At 36.8% G+C, this 15,170-nt stretch overlaps 1 protein-coding gene across 2 annotated transcripts in view; it reads left to right on the top strand.

The window, feature by feature from the left end:
* The window catches only part of LOC113515259 (uncharacterized), a 133,912-nt gene that overhangs the window by 87,510 nt on the left and 31,232 nt on the right, over nt 1-15,170 (top strand). For both annotated transcript variants that reach the window (XM_052901140.1, XM_052901141.1), the window contains exons 3-4: nt 10,445-10,534; nt 13,770-13,918. In XM_052901140.1, the coding sequence (XP_052757100.1) occupies nt 10,445-10,534; nt 13,770-13,918 (239 nt within the window). The remainder of the gene's footprint in view (nt 1-10,444; nt 10,535-13,769; nt 13,919-15,170) is intronic.

Raw genomic sequence — 15,170 nt, 5'->3', positions numbered from 1 at the left:
TACGTCATACTATAATAGAGACCCAGTAGGCATGGGTAATGTGGATAACGATCCGATGTCCGATGTAGGTTCAACTATCTCTGTTTTTTTTTTACAACACGGGGCAAACGAACGTCTCACCTGATGGTAAATGACTACCGCCGCCCATGATCACCCACAACACCAGCGGCATTGCAGGTGTGCTGCCGGCCTTTTAAACAGGAATATACTCTTTCCTTGAAGGTTATGTTGTCGTATCGGTTCGGAAATACTGCTGCTGGAAGTTGATTCCAAAGAATGGTTGTGCGTGGAAGAAAGTGCCTTGAAAAACGCACGGTGGAAGACCGCCACTCGTCCAGATGATTGGGATGAAACTTTAGTTTGTGGCGGGTTGTATGGTGGTGGTAAATCAGCAGCAGGTTTCAATCCGAACAATTCCTCAGAACACTCTCGTACACGTGAACTTCGCTCTAACGACTCTCCTGTTCTCTCTTTAACTGTACATCGTTCAGCTTCTCTTTCTAATTCCTTCACTCTTGAGGCCTCGCGACTCTGGAGTGCACGACCCATTGACAAGTGTCTTACAAATTTATTTTTAAGAGAAAGTCTACGATTATCTTTTGAGGAAGCTGTGAAAGCAGTACATCATCTTCATCATCACCACCTTTGATCTCTATCGTTGTTTATTGGTTTTTATAGTATATAATCTATAAGTTACATACTTAGTATATTTATATTTGTATGTATGTTTATATATATTAATATTAGCATACGTACTTATAAATACGATTTTTTTAATTTTTTTTTATACAACTTAGAATGGCAAACAAGCTGACGGCCCACCTGATGGAAAGTGGTAACCGTCGCCCATGATACCCCCCATGCGTTGCCATTCCTGAGGACTCGGGTGTTATTCCTCTGTACCCAGTAAATTCACGCCATATCCCACCCTTTAAACCGAAACACAGCTGCTTCACGGTAGAAACACAAATGGGACAGAGGTACCCAAGCAATCGATTTTTGTACAAAGTCTCCCTCTGGTAAAATTTAACATTAATTTAAAATTTACCGCTGGGATTGAATCTGTGACCATCGGGAGGTGTGATAGATAGTCTCTTAAGTCGCTACACCATCGAGGTCGAAGATCTTAAATTATTCATTGCAAAATGGGTGTTAACGTTTGAAATTCCTATAAGTTGTGGACGCTATTGGAATTTTAATAAATCTCATGCATTTTCATAATTCGTCTTACGTCTCGGCTGTCATGACGTAATACATGAAGAATCTTTGACACTCATTCACATATATGACGTGTCACGTTGATATAATATGTTTTATACTGGCTTTTACCCGTGACTTTGTTCGCGTAATCGGAATAAAAAGTAGCCTACATCTTTTTCCATTCCATATAGTACATGTGATTTTTTTTTATACAACTTAGAATGGCAAACAAGCTGACGGTCCACCTGATGGAAAGTGGTAACCGTCGCCTATAGACATGAGCAGTACCATGGATATAACAGAGTATACTGTTTCGCCCATGATACCTCCCATGCGTGGGAGGAAAGGGATTGTTAGTAATGGAGACTGAGAATCCTATTGCTAGCAATATATCCAACCAGGTCGACCTCCTCGCGGTTCTCCCTGGAAACTATCATGGTTAATTCCTGATGAATTCATCATGATGGGCTAACTGGCCTGTTTTCATTCTCACCTATCATCCCCCACTGGTGCCCTGCCAGCGTATCCCGTTAGCGCTGGCGGGGTTACCATTCCATTTTCACCCATAAAAAAAAAAACCTCCCATGCGTTGCCATTACTGAGGACTCAGGTGTTATTCCTCTGTACCCAGTAAATTCACGTCATATCTCATCCTTCAAACCGAAACACAGTCATGCAAGCAATCGACTTTTATACAAAGACGTTGTAAACTAACTTACTTTCACATGTATAATATTAGTAAGGATCATCAGCACCATCATCTTCCTGCCTTTGTACCAATTATTTGGAGCCGGCGTAATATGATTATTCCGCCTGCTTGACGTCAACCCACCCCCCTTAGCTAATCTTAATATATAAAAAATCCATGTCACGATTTTCATTCATTTCAATCGTTCGTTCAATCTCAGAAAGCGCTCAACCGATTTTAATGAAATCTTATAAACGTGCATTTTTTACTCCAACCTGAGAAACATGATCCTATTTCTCAAGTTGGAGTAACTTGAATAAGAAGAATATATATATATCCTGAAATAAAAAAAAAATCCCCGGTATGGTATAATTCGCTAGGTTCGCTATTCGTTCGCTAGGTCAGTCAATATGCACATTTTGGTTATTTAAAAGACACATTATTTCTTTAAGTCCTCAGCAACCTGTCCCATCTTTGCATTAATTGCCTTTGTCTCTACTCATACAAGAGTTTTATCAGTATGATTGTTTACATGATACTTTCATGGAATATAATAGAAATAATCTTTTTTTTTTTTTTTTTTTTATACAACTTAGAATGGCAAACAAGCTGACGGCCCACCTGATGGAAAGTGGTAACCGTCACCTATAGACATGAGCAGTACCATGGACATAACAGAGTATACTGTTTCGCCCATGATAACCCCCATGCGTTGCCATTCCTGAGGACTCATGTGTTATTCCTCTGTACCCAGTAAATTCACACCATATCCCACCCATCAAACTGAAACACAGCCATGCAAACACAACTGCTTCACGGTTGAAACACGAATGGGACAGAGCTACCCAAGCCATCGACTTTTGTACAAAGTCTCCCTCTGTTACTCAAATAGACTTCTTTTAAAAGCTCTTTTAAATATATAAGCTCGTAAAAAAAATATGATTGAACTCGGGATATTGTTATTCGTTGAGAAGAAACCGCAAGAAACTCACACAGTTAAATCTTTTCAAATAATTATATACAAGATAACTTTACATTTGTATGGGTACTGTAACTATAGTTAGAATTAATTTGCCAAGCTTAGTATTTGGCAATCAAGGTTACACAGTTAAATCTTTTCAAATAATTATGTACAAGATAACTTTACATTTGTATTAGTATTTTGTTTCTAATATATGAATATACTAAATATTACTTTTATATTTTCTAATTTCAATAATGCACCGCCTATTTATTTCTCTGTTCGCCCACTGGCTGACTGGTAGAGAACACCGTTCGGTGTTAAGTCCACCATAAGTGCATAGTTCCACTGTGCATCAAAGTTTAAATAAATAATAATGTAATAAGTTTTTTTTTAATGGTGGTAATGGAATGGTAACCCTGCTTGCGCTATCGGTATACAATGACTGGGCAACAGCGAGGGATAATTGGTAAGGATGAAGCAGGCCAGTTAGCCCGTCGCGACAAATTCACTAATGAATCAATCACGATAGATTCAGGTAGAACCGGGGGAACCGATAGGAATACGGTCGTCAATAAGTTCATTATGAAAATGTAAATGTTTATATATTATTAGCTAACTCGGCAATAGTTGTTTTAATACATTATTTCGAGAACTATTGAAAATATATCGTCGATTGTCATCTTGCATTATTAACCATTAAACAACAGGGGTTGATCGTAAAAGCGTGAAAATTTGAATTTGTATGTATTTTTCAATGCTAAATCATAATAAAATAAAATTTTACAAAATTTAACAAAAAATGAAAAAATACATATGTCAATAAGTTGAAAAATAGATGTTGGCCGATTCTCAGACATAATCAAAATGTATTTTTTTATATATAATATATTTTTTTTGTGTCAAGTAAAATAAATATTATTTTTATTACTTAATGTCAAAGACCTCTATCCTCACATACATACATATCTTGTTGCATCCACTTTCTGAGCTCGTCTGCATTTTTTATATTGCATGATTATCACTTCATCTATTGCGGCCATAACATTTATCAGCACATTGAAGGAATTTTAACGAATGACGGCTTCGGTGCCTACTCGTTTAAAATTTATTGGAGATACACTAGTAGATTAGTACATTCAGTAATTTAAACTGTACATTTACATTTTTACTAACTTTTACCTGCGGCTTCGACCGCGTGACTGCGGTACACAACTCACTCACCGGGATAAAAAGTAGCCTATATTCTTCTCCATCCCATATAGCGCCTATCATCATATCAGCCTTTAACTGTCCACTGCTGAACATAAGCCTCCCCTTGGGGGGTTTTGTCAGTAGTTGCCACGCTTGGCAGGCGGATTTGCAACTGGCAGTTAGGCTTTGATGATGTATTAAAAAAGGGATCTTTCTGCCCATCTCTCGCCCTCCCTTTATCGCCTTTTACGACATTCGCGAGAAGGGAAGGGGTAGTCTATTCTATGCAGGGACCATAAGATCATTAGTGCCTGTGTATATTTCATAGTGATTAATTAAGCCGTTAAGTAACAAAGTCGCTTTCATATTTCTAATATATGACCAAATAGACGACGTGCTGAAGATGGGCCAAATTAAAAGTACCCGCAACCGGCGAGCATGTATGAAAAGATTGATGAATGTGGAGGAAGCGAAAGAGGTCTGTTTGAATCGAAGCATTTGGCGTTCCATTGTTTCTGCCTACCGTAATGGGAGACAGGCGTGACAGATATGTATGTATGTATGTATATTTCTAATATTTCTAATAAATTAGCTTGTTTGCTATTTTAAGTCGCATAAAAAAAAAGTACGAATAAGATCCCAATATATATATATATATATATATATATATATATATATATATATATATATATATATATATATATATATATATATATATATATATATATATATATTATATTACTAAGGTTATCGTAGCCCATGAACGCCTGCAATACCAGGAACATTACGCGCTCATTTCATTGTATATGTTACACTATTACTACCACTCGTGTGAAGGTGACGCCCTCTTATGTCAAGTGTTTCTAGGCCGTCTTCGTTACACACGGCTTCATAACAATACCGCTTGGATAACAGTCTATGTCCTTATTAAAATATTAGTTGTAAAAGCGAGTTTGTTTGTTTGTTAGCTTTCAGCGTTTTAACGCCTGAACCAATTACTGTGAAATACCAACAGGGCGCCATAGTGATACATATGATGAAGACATGGCGTTCCCATATAGCACCATGTCCACCAAAATAACGTTACATTATCTTCAAGCTATATTCCTTATCATTTATAAATAGAATCTAATGCAATGGCGTCGGGGGGGAAAGGGATTGTTAGTAATGGAGACTAAAAATCCTATTGCTAGCAATATACCAAACCAGGTCGACCTCCACGCGGTTCCCCTGAAAACTAATCACCCTTCACTGGTGCTTAGCGCAGGCGGGGTTACCATACCATTTTCACCCATCAAAAAAAAATCTCGCTGGTAAAAGCTAGTACACAATAATCGTGACGAAAACTAAGTAAGTTTAATACGGGAGTTTGGGGGAAGGGATTGTTAGTAATGAGGAGGTTAGTCTCCGTTGCTATCAGTGTACCCTATCAGGTCGACCTCCACGCAGTTCCCCCGGAAACTATCGTGACTAATTTATCGTTAAATTCGTCATGATAAGCTAACTGACCTGCCTTTTCATCCTCACTTATCATCTCTCACTGGCACCCCGCCAGTGTATACCGATAGCGCAGGCCGAGTTACCATTTCATTATCATCCATTAAAAAAAACACGGGAGTTAAATTGTCGTATAGAATGCAAATAGAACTATTAGAATCATACACGCATGATAAACACAGGCGTATAAAGATATACAGGCGTCTTACATATTTACTACATGACCCAGTAAACATAGATACAAGACGTGAAGTCGTTAGGTATTAAGTCTGCCATATCTATATTTAATTATATGCCATATCTATAGTTAATTTTAAATAAATAAATTAATAAGTGAAGTCTGAAACACCTAGACTAGTATTTCCGAACCGATACGACATCATAACCTTCAAGAAAAGAGTATATTCCTTTTTAAAAGGCCGGCAGCACACCTGCAATGCTGTTAGTGTTGTGGGTGATCATGGGCGGCTGTAGTCACTTACCATCAGGTGACCCGAATGCTCGTTTGCCCCCCTGTGTTGTAAAAAAAAAGACAAGGTTTTAGGTTGTATGCAAATAAATAAATTAAAAAGTTAGATAAATCATGACCCTCAGTATTTTAGCACGAGTAGTCGCTTAAAACGACAAGAAACGAACATTGTCACTACATTATATTTAATATTCAAACATACGTTACGAAGTTAGATAAATAAGCAAAATATAACTAAGAATTATGTTCCGCGAAAAAAAAATAACTATATTAATTGTGCCAAATTGTAAATTTATTTTGATTTAAAAACTAAACTACTAAATCGTTTACGATAAAGTTTCTGTGGGAACAATCTGTAAATATAGGATATACAAATAAAGAAAATCAAAATCGGTGTACAACTGACGGAATTATGAGGTAACAAACAAAAAAAAATCGAGTCGAGAACCTCCTACTTTTTGCAGGTCGGTTGAAAAGATGAATCTAGAACCTCCATGTTTTAGTAGTCGTGTAATACACCAAGAAACAAACGTTGTGACAAATCGTTCGATATTTAAACTTACGAAACGTGAACACATCCACCTCGATCGGCCTCCGCCGACGGACTGATCGGGCCGCGAAGGCCGGGCCCCGCTCACAGCTGACGGGGCCTGCCCGCCTGCGTAATCGAATCACCAGACGCCGTGCGTACACCGCTGTACCCACACGAGGTTACGTGTCTAAAGATTTATCGTTCTTGAAATTAGTTTGCTACTAGCTAGGGATAAAAAGTAGATAAATAAATCTCTTTATTACCAACAACAATAAGAATTACAGTTAAAAGAAACAGCAATAAAAAAAAAAATGTCCGTACATTTTACTGGTAACAGGAGCTGCCTCAGCTGTTGCTGTACCTTCAACGAAATGCACCTATACAACACTGATTTTCAGTAGGTCTCTTAATTCGTTATTAATTCAGTATTCGTCCAAGTTGGCTAATACATTTCGGATGTGAGACTTAATTTGCTTTTTAAAAATGTCCATGAATCTTTCATGAAGAAAATGTGAAAGTAGTTCATCGGCATCATCATCACCTCTCTCCATCTGTTCTCTGTCATTACTTTATTGGTATTACAGTGTATTATCGTATGTATGTTTTTATCATGTGTATTTGTATATGTAAATAATATTTGTATAATGTATTCATGTACTCGTAAGTATAATTATATGATCATAATATGTAGTAGTTCTCCATTGTGTGTGTATTGTAGAATTTGTGAGTCAATACAGATATGTTTGTAATTGTTTACCTACAAAAAATTTCAATATTTTTTACCTTAAAATTACATTCTGTTTTTCCAAAGGCTGACTGCGAGAAATTGTAATATAGTCGTAGCATTGCGTCCGCTTTTTGTACCATTTTTTTTTTGTAATGTGATTATTAATGTATAAATAAATAAATAATATACATGTAACATACATGAACTAGATTTAAAACTATAAGATTTTGCTCTTTAAATAAAACCACCACATTAGTGGTGACAAAATCGGTCCATCACATAATCTAGCTTTCTATAGAGGAAATAATTTTGAAATCCGTTAAGTAGCTTTTGACTCTATCCACTATGAAGAAATAAAAAGTCAAATCGTTCCTCTCTATAATTTCAGTTTAGATTGAGAGTCCTCCTATCTTCTGGAAGTCCCTTAAAATAGATTTGAAAGACTTTACACTCTTATCTGACATACAAAGGTTCATCAGAGTGTAATATTTTCAAGGTTCAAGTATGTGAGTTTCTTTATTCCATCATAATCATATAAATGTCTATTCAGATTTAGCTACTGGATCTCGCTTTTTTGGCAGGAGAATCATGTTTTTTAACTTGCGGAGTAAAAGGTTCTTGCAAAATAAGGCCGTCATTGGTTAATTTTAAACTTTCGCGTTGTTTACATACATATATATTAAATACACAATCAGGACTTAACGCGATGTAAAAGCTTTTACAGGTAAATATTACCTAGATATCTGCTTCTTTATTGCCGAAGTTTTTACATCGCGTTAAGTCGCCATTATGTATTTCAAATAAGGCCACCATTGTACTCGATTTTTTTTTAAGAACTCTGAATTATGTAATTTAAAATTTTGCTGCACACAAACAAATATTTAATTAAATTTATTATTTATTAAATATTATCTTAGGAATAATCGTCGGATCGTGTCCGCAAATGTACTATCTCATGTAGACGGAATGCATACTATTCTAGAGTTTGTTAGTTTTATTTTACTGCTTGCATCATTGGTTGTTAATGATATAATAGGAAACTATTTTGACGGTGGAGTGAGCAAAATAATTTGTATATTATACATATTTATACTATACTAATGATCTGACCCGGCTTCGCACGGGTGGATAGAATTTTCATAGGTAATATATAGCCCATGATGATAATGGAAGGGGATTTTTAAATATTATATTTTTTATAGGTGATAATGGAATGGCTACTCCGCTTGCCGTATACGCTGGCGGAGCACCAGTGAGGGATGATAAGTGAGAATGAAAGCAAGTGAGTTGGCCCATAGTGACGAATTCACTAAGAATTAGTCAAGATGGTTTCCAGGGGGAACCACGTGCATATCGATAGTAATGTGGTCTAATAGTCCCATTGCTAGCAATACACACTCCCAGGTCGACCACAACGCGGTTCACCCTGGAAACCATCATGTTTAATTCTTGTCGAATTCATCATGGTGGGCTAACTGACCTGCATTCATTCTCACCTATCATCTTCCACTGGTGCCCCGTCGGTGTATACCGATAGTGTGGGCGGTGTTACCATTCCATTTTCACCCGTTAAAAAAATGTTGCCGTTGTTGGCAATCGCAGAAGTTTGTAGTGATATTTTAAGAGAGACGCTGCTGCCCGTCCCTCGACTTTTAAGTTCCCTTACTCGGTTTTCCATCAGGCGGGCCGTCAGTTTGTTTGTTTTTTGATTCGCATAAAAATAAATAACAATTTTATGGTGAATTTGTTGATTTAGGAATAACATAATTTTCATTTAAAAATTTATTTATATTTAGACACTTAGCAATGGGGGAAGGGATTGTTAGTAATGGAGACTGAGAATCCCATTGCTAGCAATATATCCCAACCAGGTCGACCTCTCGCGGTTCCCCCTGGAAACTATCATGGTTAATTCCTGATGAATTCATCATGATGGGCTAAACTGGCCTGTTTCCATTCTCATCTGTCACCCTTCACTGGTGCTCCGCCAGCGTACACCGTTAGCGCAGGCGGGGCTACCATACCATTTTCACCTATCAAAAAAAAAGGACACATAGCAATGTGCTAATTGCAAATTGTAATAATAGTAACATTTACAAATGTATAAGATTTTCATATTTTAATAACTTTTTTTTATCACATTTACTTACCAGTATCAGCTATGTCGTGTCTAAAAATACTACCGTGTACATAATATATGTATGCAACAGGAAAATAACTTGAATTACAAATCGTGTTATTGGAGCGACGATAATATCGAGTCCCAATATGGGATATTCAGTTCAATTTATTCATAAACAATGTTACGTCATGTTATAAAATGACATCGTAAAATGTTTGACAGTAGGTACACAGGAAAAGTATCAAAGAATAAATATTAATTGTGTAAAAATTATAAATTGAACAAATGCCATTGGTAAGACATATATAAGTATATACATATATACCTAGCTGACTCGGCAAACGTTGTTTTACCACATATATTATTTCGAAAACCATACATGAGAATTTATCCTACTACAATTATTATATTCGCTTGCCATCTTGCAACCCTATTGCGGTATATAAAAATCGCGATTAAAAAACAGGGATTGATCGTAAAAGCGTGAAAATTTGAATTTGTATATATTTTTCAATGCTAAATCATAATAAAATAAAATTAAATTTTTTGTCAAAAAAATAAAAAAAATATATTTACGCGAAATAATACGCGAGCGGAGGCAATTAAACACTTAATGTGTACTTTTCGTGTACAGTATTTATATATTTTTATGTATGACAAGATTGATGAATGTAAGAAGCGTTTATCGAAGCATTTGTTCCATTGTATGTATATGTATTATGTATATGTATAATATTATATATATAATATATATATATAAAATATAGTATATATATAATATATATATATATATATATATATATATATATATATATATATATAATTAGAGATAATTAAAAAATTTTTCATTGCTATTCAGCGTGGAAATGCAGCAAGTATCCTAGGCATCCTAACAGCTATTATATATTATCTTTAAATATAAATAACCATTAAAAATGGTAAATTACTATATTATCATCATCCTTATATCAGCCGTTAATTGTCCGTTCGTGAAGTATAATTAGTACCAAACCTAATTAGTGTCAAAGTTAACAGTGTAATGTGTTTGTTGCAGCGCTATGGGAGGAGCAGGAGGCGCCGGAGTACGACATCGACTCGGAGGACGAGCGGTGGCTCAAGCAGCAGAAGCACCTCGAGCTCACGGGTATGTACACCAATAGTGGTGACAATCATAGAATGGAAACAACGCTAGGTGACCTTGTACAATAGTCGCCCACTTGGCTACCTCTGTCCCACTCGTGTTTCTGCTATGAAGCAGTTGTGTTTGCATGACTGTATTTCGGTTTGAAGGGTGGGATATGACTGTGGAATTAGAGGGTGCAGAGGTCTTGATAAATTATAAAGTGGAATAGTTAAAAATAATTTTTATTATATATATATATATATATATATATATATATATATATATATATATATATATATATATATATATATATATATATATATATAATCAATTGCTGTTTTGCTTTAGCTTCGCTCAAAGTTCAAAAACGGCTTGACCGAATAATGATTTTTTGTTCGCTATGATACAGGCGTGGCTTAAAAAAATTGATTATTTTTAAGTTCAACTGAAAAATTAATGCTGACTTGCTTTTGTATGGTAATTAATCGCTATTTCTGATTAGTTTTAACAGATGGCGTTGTAGATGAAACAATCAAATTTAAAGTGATTATTAATAGGTTGAATAAATACATTTCGAGTACTCGATCCAATGGGATTTGAATTCACGTCTCTTTGTTATACGGCTTGACTGTGTTCCCACAGACAAAGGATTTGAGACATAAGGAAACTCTCATTTTAATAATATTGAGAGATTTGAGTAGTTTTGGTCTCGGTAGTTTTTATTTTTTCTTTTATATAATAAAAATAATTATGAAATGTATTGTTTAAATAATATTGTTTTTGTGAAGCAACCCTGTATAACAAGGAATCAGTGATCTGAATGTACAGAATATACCCAGACCTGAGGCGGATAGACTTCCGTTTTCTGAACGAAACCATTGGACAATAGTTCAAAATGGACCCTTTTTAGGGACTATACATATTACAACGGGCACAGGACAGACGGACGCAGCTAGCGGCAATATAAAATTATCCATAACGTTGTGGAGATAGAGAATAGAATACTTTGACGGCCTACCGTCATCCGTTCAGCGTACGGGTCGGAAGTGTGTGATCCGACGGAATTTTACTCCTTTTATTATTATTACTAGCTGACCCGACAAACGTTGTTTGCCCCCTCCTGCCCGCTATTGCCGCCTACTGAGATAATTTTTTTTTTAATAAAATATAATGTCCTATTCCTCAAGGTAGAGCAAACAATATACATATTTTGCACACTTGTTACCAGAGGGAGCCTTTGTACAAAAGTGGATTGTATGGGTACCTCTGTCCCATTCGTGTATGGCGTGAATTTACAGGGTACAGAGGAATTACACTTGAGTCCTCAGGAATGGCAACGCATGGGGGGTATCATGGGCGAAACAGTATACTCTGTTATGTCCATGGGCATCTTCTGTCATGTCTATAGGCGACGGTTACCACTTTCCATTAGGTGGGCCGTCAGCTTGTTTGCCATTCTAAGTTGTATAAAAAAAAAAACTTATTAATGATCTAGACTGTAACGAATAAAATTTTCGTTAACTATATGTGGTAGCTTTTAATTAATTAAGTATTGCCAATTATTAAGTTATTATAGCTATAAAATTCTCTTAAAAATAATAAATAAATAAATAAAATTTCTTTAAAATCGATTGGGCGATTTTGGAGATTAGCGTGAATGAATATTGTGACACGCAATTTTTATGTGTTTATAATTAAGGATTATTTTATTGTACTAGCTTTACTCCCGCATTTGGTCATATGAATTATGATTTAAACTTGAAAGTATGCTATAATACTAATATTTATATGTAGCACTTCAGCTGCCCGCTAACGAAACGCTTTCTCACTGTATTGGGTTGACTGGAAGAGATCTCTGTCAGAGATAAGTCCACCCTTGCTCATAACATTTATAAATACATTATTTTATATGGAACTTACAAGTGCAATAAAGAATATATATATTTAGGATTCTGTATAACCGATCCATTCAGTCGTTCAATAACTTCACAAATTTTCACATACAATAATCACCAATTAATAAGGTAGCCCTATAGGTCCCGGCATAGAATAGGCCACCTCTCCCTTTCCCGTGGGTCTCGTAAGAGGCGACTAAGGGAGCTTGTGGTGGAGAGATGGGCAAAAGCGTCTTTCTTGAACATCACCAAAAGCCAAACTGCGATTGCCAACCCGCCTGTCAAGCGTGGTAACTACTGGCCAAACCTCCCTTTTGGGGGGAACTATATTCAGCAGTGGACAGTTAAAGGGTGATACAATAGTAACAACAAGGTAGTAGGAGTTGCACTCGTTGCCCACCCGTTCTTTGACCGTTGTAATATGAATAATCCTTTATGAAAAGCGAGGTACTTGTTCATCCAGTGACGTCATTATTAAAACGGTCAACACTCTCCCCGGCCCTGAATTTCTTCAGACAGAAACTCAACGAAGCGTTGTCTAATGGGTTTATTTTAATGAATTTACTTAGTTTCCATTATTATTGTTTCCCAAATTGCAAAGGTGCTGAATAATCTTACCCCTGTTCTGCATAGATTATTGTTAATTGAATATCAAGAGGATTGAATTTAATGTTTTATGAGATAGTCGCCTTTACATCCTTACTAAATATATTTTGTAAACTGAGTGAGTCTTTAATGTACTATATTAGAATGACAAACAAGCTGACGGTTTTAATTATGGATGATAATGGAATGGTAACCCCGCCTGCGCGTATACCGATACGCTGGCGGGGAACCAGTGATAGATGACAGGTGAGGATGAATGTAGGTCAGATAGCCCATTGTGACGAATTACACATAAATTAACCATGATGGTTTCCTAGGGGAACCGCGTGGAATTTGAACTGATAGGGTATATTGCTAGCAGTGGGGCTTTTAGACCCCATCACTAACAATCCCTCTACCCCCTAGAAGCCGACGGTGCACCTCTTGGGAAGTGATAACCGTCGTCTGTTGACATGAACAGCGCCATGGATATTAATGAACACACTATGACGCCCATGGTACCCTTCATGGGTTTGCACTCCTGAGGATTATAGTGTTATCCTGTCGTGCCCTGTAATTTCACTGCCATATCCCACCCTTTAAATCGAAACACAGCCGTAAGCGCAACTACTTCTGAGCGGAAACACAGGTGAGAGAGTTCCTCATCGAATCTCCCTTACTTTCATCATCATCATCGTCGTCATGAAGAGAACGTTTACTCTTTCTCTAGTTACTCATAATTTTAATCCACTCTGACAAGGTTCATTACATTACAGAGCTAAAGTTCGAGCAGATGATGGACAAGCTGGAGAAGAGCTCCGGCCAGACGGTGGTGACCCTCAGCGAGGCGAAGCTACTGCTGGAGAGGCACGACGAACTCGTCACAGCGGTTTACGACTACTGGCTCAACAAGCGGCTGACCACGGTACGTGAGTTGTGGAATGTTCTAGAGCCTTGACCGCGTGGTAGCGACGTCAGTATCGCAGAAGGATCCCCTCGCATTGGTGAGTAATGATATGATCTCGAGTACTCGGAACTCATTTTCGATGGTAAAGGAATGCTGACCTCGCTTTCGCTGTCGGTGTACATTGGCGGGGTATCAGTGAATGATAATAGGTGAGGATAAAGTCAGGCCGGTTGGTACATCCTGACGAATTCAGTAGAAATGGCTACTGTGGTTACCAGGAGGACCGCGTGTAGATACTAATGGATAAAGTCGCAGGTTTCTTTTGAACTGACTTCAAAAAGAAGAAGGTTCTCAGTTCGGTTGTATTTTTTTTTAATATATTTAATATCCTTAATTTCGTCGGTTTTTAAACCGATTTGGATAATACCTTTTTTATTTGAAAGGATATACTTATTTATTATTAATATTTATTTATACTTTATTGTAAACAAAAATTACATAGTTAAAGTGAATATTAAATGAAGATGTACAACAGCGCGAGCTTAACTCTGTAATAGTTCTCTTCCAGCAAACCCTGAGTGGAAAGGAGCGTTAATTACCAGTGATCAGATACTTACAAATTAGTTTTATAGAAATTTTGTCAAAATAGATTCAGTAGTTTAGATTTGAAATCAAAATATTTTTTTTTGTGGAACGCAATCTTAATTTAATAAAAATGGTTGGGTAAAGGCCTGGAAGAGAAAACATATTACGCCAACCCCAATTAACAATTTGGATAAGGGTTTTTTTTTTATACAACTTAGAATGGCAAACAAGCTGACGGTCCACCTGATGGAAAATGGTAACCGTCGCCTATAGACATGAGCAGTACCATGGACATAACAGAGTATACTGTTTCGCCTATGATATCCCCCATGCGTTGCCATTCCTGAGGACTTAGGTGTTATTCCTCTGTACCCTGTAAATTCACGCCATATCCCACCCTTCAAACCGAAACACAGCTATGCAAACACAACTGCTTTACGGTTGAAACACGAAGGGTAGGAAGATGATGATTATTATGGTATGGTAAGGGTCTGCATTATCAGGACACATTGCTGGAACACCAGTGATGGATGGTTTCCCTTTTGTAGTATAAAGTAGGCGAGGATGAGGTTTTTTTTTAATGGTTGAGAATGGAATGGTAACCCCGCCCGCGCTATCGGGATACACTAGCGGGGCACCAGTGAGTGATGATAGGTGATGATGAAAGCAGGTCAGTTAGCCCATC

Source organism: Galleria mellonella, unplaced genomic scaffold (assembly GCF_026898425.1).
Source record: "Galleria mellonella isolate WM207_F2 unplaced genomic scaffold, CSIRO_AGI_GalMel_v1 utg746, whole genome shotgun sequence".
Lineage (NCBI taxonomy): Eukaryota > Metazoa > Arthropoda > Insecta > Lepidoptera > Pyralidae > Galleria > Galleria mellonella.
The sequence above is the reverse complement of the archived record's forward strand: the minus strand, read 5'-3'. Positions and strand labels throughout refer to the sequence as shown.